Source organism: Triticum aestivum, chromosome 4D (assembly GCF_018294505.1).
Source record: "Triticum aestivum cultivar Chinese Spring chromosome 4D, IWGSC CS RefSeq v2.1, whole genome shotgun sequence".
Taxonomy (NCBI): Eukaryota; Viridiplantae; Streptophyta; class Magnoliopsida; order Poales; family Poaceae; genus Triticum; species Triticum aestivum.
Window position 1 is genome coordinate 369862781 of NC_057805.1, and position 9893 is coordinate 369872673.

Genomic DNA, 9893 nt, shown 5'->3' on the forward strand with positions numbered 1-9893 from the left:
TTTTTAAAAAAAATCAACAATGTTCGGAATTTCAAAATAAAATAAAAAATTGTTTGAATTTTGAAAAAAAACAGAAATTCAAATTTATTTAAATTTTTATAAAATATTTAATTTTCAAATTTTGTTTAAATTTTCAGAAAAGCTCGGAATTTTAAATATGTTCAAATTTTCAAAAAAATTTAGAATTTTAAATTTTAATTTATTTTTTTAGAAAAATAGAATTTCCAAAAATTGTAAATTTTCAAAATATGTTTAAATTTGTGTTCATATTTTTCCGATTTTGTTCATCATTCAAAAAAATTGGAATTTGAAATTGTTCAGCATGTCTAAACACATGCAGACTGCCAAACAAAGTCTCACCTCAGCATGTCTCAGCGCATACATCACTGCCAAACAACAGCAACTGCATGGACTCAGCATGTCTACACTCAGCATGTATGAGAGGAGAACAACTAGGCTAGGTCTATACATGCTACCAAACACATCTAGGCTAAGCCCATCAACACGCAGCGCAGCGGTACAAAACACAGCAGGAAATGGTTGTTCACGAGTAGCTAACCCACTCAAACTACTACGTGCTACTGACTATTTACATCGCGGACCATTTAAGAACAACAGCAGATGTGCTATTTATTGCACAAAACATGTTTTTGTAATGTGAACCAAAAATTTGATAGTTCACATATTTCAAAAGCAAATTTCACGAACATGCAAAAATAGTTCATGTATCGAAAAAGTTCAAATATTTTGAAAAAATAAAAAATTCAAAAATAATTCATGAAGTTGAAAAAAAAAGTTCATCAATTCTGAAAAAATCACAAATTTGCAAAAAGTTTATCAATTTTTAAAAAAAGTTCATAAAATTTAAAAACTATTCATCGATTGTGAAAAAAATTCATAGATTCTGGAAAAAGTTTACAAATTTGGAAACATTCATCGATTTTAAAAAATGTTCATTGAATTTCAAAAAATGCTCAACGATTATGAAAAAAGTTCACAAATTTGGAGAAGGTTCATTGATTTTAGGATAAAGTTCAGGAAATTTAAGAAAAGAGAAAAAAGAAAAAGACAATAAAAGGAAGAGAGAAAAAGGAAAAAGAAAGATAAAGAGGAAGGAAAGGGAGAAGTTAACACGTCAGGCTTTGTGGTCGGGTGGTTTGTGCTTAATATCGAGTACGTGAGATCCCGGTTTCGATTCCCCTCAGTGCCAGGGCAAATAGGAAAAAGCGTCGTGCTGCTGGCGACAACTGCAAGGTGTAGCGCGGGGAGCAAGGAGCGTCGTTGAAACAACAGTCACATCTGGCCGGATTAGTCTACCCCCGCATGTATTAAGCACCACTGATCACAAATACAGAGTTGCCGACCTGACAGCGCAGGGAGACGGACATCGCGTGAGGTACACATGTGTCATCTGGCGTGAAGCCCGTGTCTTCGTCTACGGTAATGGTCGTCGCCGTCACCGCGGAGAACCACCAAGGAGTACGGGACACTGCTCCATCAGCGATCTGCCCGCCAGCCATCGCCGCGTGAAGGACCAAGGAGCTTGGAACACCGCTCCGTTGGCGATCTAACCGCTTCACCTGCTTGGAGTTGTGCGACGCCTCTTTAAACCGAGGACACGTGGCAACCAGTGAAGCACTCACCCAGTCACCCTGGTGGTCAAACTAACTTAGGCTGGTCATATACTAGTATCAAGATGGTCTCATTTATTGACATGCATGACACATAGTAGCATCACATTTATTATGTTACGGTATCTATCTATGTTACTATAATCATCTCTCTTCTTTAATTCCCTGCCACATAAGTATATTTGCGAGTCCCAAATGCATGATACTTCCCCACGTATTACCTATAGGAGGAAGTAAAAAAATAAAATCAATGTGCAGCATTTACCGTCGCCATGGTGACAAGCACAATAACTAGTGCAGTCACTTCTTCGGGTTGGTAGACGGACATTGTTACATCTTCGATGGGCCGAAAAAATTATTATAGTCTTTCCAGCATGTTTTTTCAATAGAAGGACACGTTAACGTCGACTATGGAGTGTATGTGTGTATGCATGAGCGTCTGTGTTTGTACTGTCTTAAAAAAACTAGCGCAGTCAGTGTGTTTAGTAAAAAATTGTAGAAAAGTTTGTACGTGCTGCTCAAGGCCTCAGGTTATTGTGTATAATTGTAAGTGCTTAATTTACTTTCTTATAATAATCCCAACAAAGTCTGATAGTGATCAAAATATTTATCCATTAATGCAGCTCATATTCATAAAGTGGTAAAACATTTGCTCATAATATTTGTCAAACTACCGACAAAATTAGAAAACCTTTATTTTTATATATTTTTAGAAGGAAAGGGACCATGTCCCCGGTTCCATTTATATGAATGAAACCAAATATTCAGTAATAGCAAAACAAGCGCCCTTAAAGCTGAAGGTGCAGAAAAACATAATTGCAGTCTTATGGCAGAATGCCTAAAAGCGCTCTGACCGCAACCCAGAAGCAAGTCTGGAAAGGGGGTAAAACTCATTACATCATCTTCACTAACAACACTCAGTGAAGGGGGAGTTTGGCTTTTTGCATCAGGCAACAAACATGTCGAGCGCATAGAGGGCTCTCCTGGCCTTCATCGAGAGTGCTGGTGCAGGCTGTGGAGACCAAAATTACATTGGTAGACCATTTTATCATGGAGTTCTTGTGCAATCGGTGTATCCAACATAAAAACTCATGCTATAAGTTGTAAAAATACATATGAATTTACTCAGTATAATACACACACACACACACAACATGCATCTAACATTTGATAAAGTTTCAATTTCTTAAAAAAAAAAGATAAAGTTTCAATTTCATACTCAACTTAGAGCTTGAGAAACAGAAACAACAAATTCAACAGTGGCAATGTTCCCCTAAAAAAAGTGGCAATGTTAATGGCTCAATTCATGGCCAATTCAAATTAACCGCTATTCATAGCATAATTTGTCTTTATTTTATAAGCTGTGAGTTGAATTTATAACTTTAAATTTATGGCATGTAGATATATAACATGGACATATTTTATTTCCAAAAAGACAGAGAAATTTTATCATAAATTTTGAACATCGAGCGTCGCACATAAACTTCGGGTGCACCGGATATACGTTTAAAAAATTACAATCCCCCCGCAATTTTTTTTATAATCGTGTTGTTTGGGTGCACAGAGAGACAAAAGCCCAGGTACAGCCCATCCAGGCAAGATGCCGTGCCACGCTCACCACACATTTGAGTACGGGTCGGTAAGTTGGGCTTGGGTCGGTCGAAGGACCTTCTAGTAAAACCGACCAGAGCCGCAACAAACACTATCGAACCGAAGCCGGAGGTCTGGCGATTCGACCCTCGAGAGGCGGCCGAACCGAGCAGACGCCATGGACCGCGAGTGGGGCTCCAAGCCCGGCAGCGGCGGCGCCGCCACCGCCCAGAATGAGGCCATCGACCGGCGGGAGCGCCTGCGCCGCCTCGCGCTCGAGACCATCGACCTCGCCAAGGACCCCTACTTCATGCGAAACCATCTCGGCAGGTAATCCCCCCGCCGCAAAACCCTAGATTCTTCGTCTTCTCGATTCGCATAGCTCTGCCCGCTGATTCCGCTCGTTTTCTCGTGTGTCAAGCTATGAGTGCAAGCTCTGCCTGACGCTCCACAACAACGAGGGGAACTACCTCGCGCACACGCAGGGGAAGCGGCACCAGACCAACCTCGCCAAGCGTGCCGCCCGCGAGGCCAAGGACGCGCCCGCGCAGCCCCAGCCAAACAAGCGCAAGCTCGCGCCCCGCAAATCTGGTGCGTAAAGAATTACTTCCCTCTCTTTCTTTTTGCCCGAGCAGTTTACTACTAGTAGAATTAAGCTTCTCATAAGCTGCCGTGACTTTGCATCGTTCCACTATGTAGGGCCATCTATTTTAGTTATGCAGATGCTTGTTCTATGTTTTTTTATCGATTTCAGTAATGTCATTGCGCTAGGTTTGTTCAGAGTACTTAGTGTGAAATACCGAGTTGCACATAACCTTGGATCTCTTTACTTCTGTAATGACTAATGAATGAATTTGACGTTTTGAGCGAGGCAATGATATATCAGATCTTTTTGAAGATCTTGGTGGTATTTCAAGTTTCATCTCGATGTGAAATTTATAACGTTTATTTGGGTATTCAGTGTTGCAAGCACAATGGTTGAGGACTGTTGCAGGATGGATGAATGTCCCTGTGTGTCAAATTTGCCCCGTCAACTAACAATCTTGTACCTTGCTTTGTGTTCTGATAATTTTAGGTATGAGAGTGGGACGGCCAAATTAGAGCGTTTTGTTGGATAACAGAATGTGAACATTAACTTCACAGTAGTAATCTTCATTTTTATCCACGGTTTAGGCGTGTCTTTAACTACTGAACATCAATAAGGCAACAATGAAAAGTAAATACCCTGTTCCGACAATAAATATCCCTCGAGTTAAAGGGAGCCCAAGTGTCTATGAGGTTGATCTTGGGTTGCTTGGTTGTCTCCAAATCTAGATAAAGAGGATACACCTAAAACAGCCTTGAAAAGCCGCTGTGGACTATTTAAATATTAGTGATATGCTGTTTGATGTTGCTGAACTAATGGCTATGTGGCATAAGCATTCATGCCCGGAATACTGGATACTTCTGATAACTTTCTGTGGTACAGCAGTTTCCAAAAGAAGTTGTTCACAGGGCAGACAAATCTATCAGAAGCTAGGCCTAATTTTGTTGTACCGATTCCCGAAATGTTCAAACATCAAGGGCGTTGTTTTTTATTAGCTATTTAGACCCTTGTATTCTGTTTCAATTAGGTAGTACAGCTATGCTATTTTGTTTTCCGCACCTATAATTGTGTTATCTTGGCAACTATCCTCACAAGTTATAACTATGTTTCTTTGCTTTGCAGTTAAGATTGGCAGACCTGGATATACAGTAACTAAACAGTATGATCCCGACACGAAGCAACACTCATTTCTCTTTGAGGTTAGTATTTATCGTGTTTGTACATCTTGTTCTCAGAGTTGGTCAATAGAGGATTTTACATGATCAAATAAGTTCATTTACCATCTTCATGTATCTAGAGACACTGTTTTGTCATTTTTCATTCCATGTCATTTGTCATGTCATGTAGGCATCTGAATTACAAATGGCAAGGATCTTATAGTGATACCAGTTAAGTTAGGTTCGTTTCCAACTTTTAGTTTATTCATATATACTAGTATGTTCTTTCTACAATTTTACTTGCCTCCCTTTGGTAAACCAATTTTACAATGCTATCTAGAAGCTTATCTTTTGCGAAAGCAGCCTTACTGAGAGTTAACACATTCAGAATAGTGACAAATAGCTATATGATCAGCCAGTTTCTCTTATTGATTTCTCTTGTTATGAGCATCTAAACAACCATGTACACTGGGTAGTGGAGTGACAAATTTTGGCATTCTGTTTTCAGATTGAGTATCCTGAAATCGAAGATAATAGCAAGCCAAGGCACCGTTTCATGGCATCATATGAACAGGTATTAAAGGGCCCTGGGCTAATCTGTGAGCATCATCAGCCTGATATATGTTGCTTTACTGTTGATAATCTTCCATTTGCTAATGTACTACTATTGTTTTACAGAAAATCCAATCTTGGGATAAGAGGTACCAATATCTGCTTTTTGCAGCGGAGCCCTACGAAGTCATTGGCTTTAAGGTGCATCTCTTGCAAAGTTCTGCTGCATCAGACCCATTAGCCAATGTGTATGCACTTAATACTATTTGTTATTTGCAGATACCAAGCACAGAGATTGACAAATCAACAGACAAGTTTTTCTCGTATTGGGATCCGGACAAGAAGTCCTACATTGTGAGTTTTTCTATGCAGGTTTTTGCCGTTTCATTTAGCTGCCTTTATAAGCAATATTGTTTTCACAACTTTCACATTTTTTTTACGACAGCTGCAACTATACTTCAAGCCAAGACCACCGGAGATTAACAGACAACCAGCAGCTCCTGGTACTGTCCCAAATGGGACAGGAGGCCCTCCTGGTGCTCCACCAAGGCCACCATCCCAGCCACAGGCCCTGCCGCCACCTCCGCCGAATGCACCTATGGGAATGCCTCCTAGGATCCCACCACCACCAATGAGCGGTCTTCAACCTCCACCCCCTCCACCTCCGCTTGCAAATGGTCCTCCGCGTTCAATACCACCTCCACCTCCTTCTGGTGGTCCAATGGCTAACTTTACTCCTGGAGCACCTCCGCCACGCCCGCCGATGCAAGGCTACCCTGGACCTCAGCAGTAGGTGATCCGAGTGCCGGCCAGAGAGACCAGGCTACAAATTTTGAACACTTGCTTTATCCAAACCAGTATGTTTGCCATATGTGCTACATTGTTGTCTGAAATTCTACTGTACTGTAAACAGATTAAATTATTTAAGTGTGCTTTCAAGCAAAGCATTTTATCTTGTTTGTGTTGTCATCTTCGTAACTTCGTTTTTGGACGTTATCCCTTTGGTAGACGATTGTGAAATTGTTATATTCCTGGGCAAGCAGAATGCTGTTCGAAGTATACTTGTCCGTTACAAATGTGATTTATGATCATGTTCCAACCTGTTCATGAAGTGGTTCGCAACATAAATGCTCTTGTTAATCTGTTTAGTTCTGCTTTAGTGCTTTCGTTTGGGTGTAACCGAAAGCACAAACTGAAGCCTACCTTTTGCTAAAAGCTACACGATTGTTACCTATAACCTGGCGCAAACTTTACCTGTAAGTCATAAAAATACTTGCGTAAGCGCTAGCCATGAAAACTACTGTATAGGGATTACATCTCCAATGGCCATGAAAACTACTGTATAGGGATTACATCTCTAATGGCAAATTCAGGCTAACTTTTTAGTGGTTTGAGAATTGGTGATTTCATGGTATGATTCTTTATCCGAAGTTAGGTTCAGATAGTCGAGGTTGCAAATTTGGGCACGTTTTGCAGTGGTTTGAGTCAGTGATTTCGTGGTGGGATTTTTTATAGTACAAAGTTAGGTTCAGATAGTTGAGGTTGCCACATTCTGGATACTTAATCAGTTATTCAATTCTTATGGTTAATTCTTTCGATTATGCAGGCTGCATAAACAGGCCAGGCCAACACGGGCAATGTGCAAAATATATTCAGATGATTACACCAATGCAGCAGACAAATCAATCTCTGAAGCTTTGTTTCGTTCCTTGTAAGTTCTCCAACGTCCAAGGGGTAGCAACAAACAAAACCCCCTTGAAAAGTGAAATCTCCTAACCAGCTAAAAGAAACCGTCACAGTGTACATTTAGCACTTCATCCTCCGATGCTGGAGCTCTTGCAAGAACCAGAGCAGCTCCCGGGGTGCCGGTTTATACATCTACTCCGGTTACAGATAGCTCAGCACAAGACCTTCTCCGGTGCGGTCAGTTCTGCTTCTCATGATCTACTCGGTGAAAAGTAGTGGCAGCATGACAACTAGAGCTGACTCCTCCAGTGGTTGGTCTGGAGAATTAATCACAAGCAACCATGAGAAAATTTGGTATTGCAGCATAAATTGTTGATGATGTGAGAGATGCATGTAATACACAGCAAGAGATACTTACAGCCCAACAAATACTTTAAACGCGTCGTATGTTGCCCATTGCGCTCCAGTAAGAGTGCCCACCATGATAATACGGAGCGGAAGGCCACGAGTGAAAAGGCCCCACAGCCCAATGGTTGTTATAGCCTGGAAGCTCAATTAATTGATCAAAACAGTTCAAAATTTGAATATTGATACCACGATTTAATACCGTCTGACAGCCAGATGGCTGTATACTATGTAGTTAACAGTTCTGAGCATTTTAATTACTTACTGGGATAGGACTTGCAACTTACATCTGCCACAGTGGCTCCCTTTGCGTTGTTGAGAAAAGACACCAGGTTGTCTGCGGGATGAGAGACAGCAGCACACAGGACTCCAGCAATGTATCCCCCTGCAAAACTCACTGCTAGCTGGAGTGGTTTACTGCATTGATCTTTTGGTTTTGGGACAGCATGCTTGTACACCATCTCAACAATGGTTTCAAAGCAAGCAAATTTCATCATGGTGTCTGCAAAGGTAATGGAAAAACAGATCAGGGCACACACCTTCATAAAGGATATAAGATGGCTGCAAAAACTGTTTCATTGTCATGTTGAACAATCAAGTACTTCATCCATGAGCACCATATTCAACAAAATTATCTTTCTTCGCTTGGTAATTTGTCAACTAGTATCGTGCTTTCCATATATTTTTATCCCACGTGTCTGCCACATTGCTACTATATAACTGCCATGTCATCAAACAAATCAGCTCACAATGGCCGGATGGGTATGGTTTGGGTTAAAACCACATAGTGCTCTCACTATTCCGCATGTCGCATGTCATATTTCTCCATATGTTCTCTCTCTATTGATTTGTTTAATAATGTGGCAAACGCATGGCATCCATGTTAGCTGGAATCACTTGTAAACTAGAGTTTAGGGTTAAAAGTCGTCTTTATGCTAATAATAAAAATCAACTGTTGTGACAGCTATATATGATCTGGATTGCACATTTCATAGTAGGAAACAATAAAATCAACTAGGCTTTTCATGGTTGAGGAAGGGCTGCAAACTAGGTCTAAATTACAGAAATTAAGTAGTGTCAAACTTGTATAGTCTATAGAAAAGCAGCAGTGATAAATGGCTAACTCAGTTTCATGAGCATCCTGGAATCATGTCAGCCCCAGCTCTATGCCCCCATGAAATTTCTAGCCTTTAACACCAAAGAATCTCTAAAATTGTTTGTGTCGGAAACGAGCTAAACAAAGATTCTGGTATTCAAATGTTCAGCGCTACTGCTATTGTTTGGCCATGTACTATTCAACCATTGGCATGCAATTACAATAGGAAAATATAACTTGTAACGAATGCACTCACAAGGAATTTGTCGGCCCCAAAGAGGAACTATCCCCTTGTAAAGCCTGAAATGAACACATGGCGTTAAAGAGTGTTCCGCTGTATCTTGAACGGAACTAATCGTAACATAATCAATACAGGACATGCAGTATCCATACCCAAAGGCACCTTCGGACCGGACAAGCTTCGGAAGCCCATCGGTTAGGCATCGAGCGAATCCAGGCTGCGTCTGGATCCGAACCTTGACGGCTTCCATGGGGCAGAGAGCTAAATCTGCAATTACCTCTGCCGACGCCGATGCAGCGAGGTAGATGACGGTCTTCAACCTGTCAGCATTCTCGGGGCCAGCAATGTCCGAGTAGCACTTCTTGAAGTACTCGTAGAAACCAAACTTGCAGGCTCCCTGGCTGCTATACCCAACCAGCGTGGCCATCCAGCCTTTGAAGAACCCACCGAGACCCTGCTCTTGGAGCAGCACACCAAAGCCAGAAGAGATGTCCCTGTACTTGCTGGGGTCAACCTGCGAAGAGCGATTCCTGTCAGACATTATCAAGGGAGCGGGAAGCTTGGACAGGAGCAGCAGGGGAGCCTGTTTCTGCTTCGGAGACCTGCATATTGCACTTGACGAGGTCGAGCGGCGTGACTGCGAGGTGGGTGAGGCCGGTGCTGAGCACCCCGCCGAGGGCGCAGGTGGCGTAGAAGAGCGGCGTGTGCAGCTGCACCGGCGGCGCCGTGTCCGCCTCCATCCTCCGCTCGGCCGCTCTGGCCCTCCGGTCGCGGACGGCGATCTCCCACCTCTTCCCCAGCTGCTCCGCGTTGGCGGCGAGCGTGGCCAGGAGGCGGTCGAGGGGCAGCGTGGCCGCGGGGCAGCCGACCTTGTCGCGGCTCGCCATCTGGGGACGTGAGCTGGGAGCTGGAGCTGGGCGCGGTACTCGGGAGGTCGTCGCGGTCGGAG

The 9893-nt window shown here is 42.4% G+C and overlaps 2 protein-coding genes across 3 annotated transcripts; one reads left to right on the forward strand and one right to left on the reverse strand.

The window, feature by feature from the left end:
• The first annotated feature begins 3276 nt into the window (after nt 1–3276).
• LOC123097981 (splicing factor 3A subunit 2) lies at nt 3277–6471 on the forward strand. Its single transcript, XM_044519846.1, has 7 exons — nt 3277–3551; nt 3643–3812; nt 4930–5006; nt 5473–5538; nt 5643–5717; nt 5796–5870; nt 5962–6471. Exons 1-7 carry the CDS (start codon nt 3400–3402, stop codon nt 6307–6309), a joined length of 963 nt encoding a protein of 320 aa, XP_044375781.1. The 5' UTR covers nt 3277–3399; the 3' UTR covers nt 6310–6471.
• Nucleotides 6472–7128: 657 nt separating this feature from the next.
• Nucleotides 7129–9887, reverse strand: LOC123097982 (mitochondrial phosphate carrier protein 3, mitochondrial). 2 transcript variants are annotated; one of them, XM_044519847.1, is made up of 6 exons: nt 9547–9887; nt 9097–9458; nt 8960–9003; nt 7895–8109; nt 7621–7745; nt 7129–7519 (listed from the first exon to the last, which is right to left on the reverse strand). In XM_044519847.1, exons 1-6 carry the CDS (start codon nt 9829–9831, stop codon nt 7441–7443), a joined length of 1110 nt encoding a protein of 369 aa, XP_044375782.1. In that variant the 5' UTR covers nt 9832–9887; the 3' UTR covers nt 7129–7440. The 2 variants fall into 2 exon arrangements, with proteins under 2 accessions (XP_044375782.1, XP_044375783.1); XM_044519848.1 differs by having other exon boundaries at nt 7873–8109.
• Nucleotides 9888–9893: the final 6 nt, after the last annotated feature.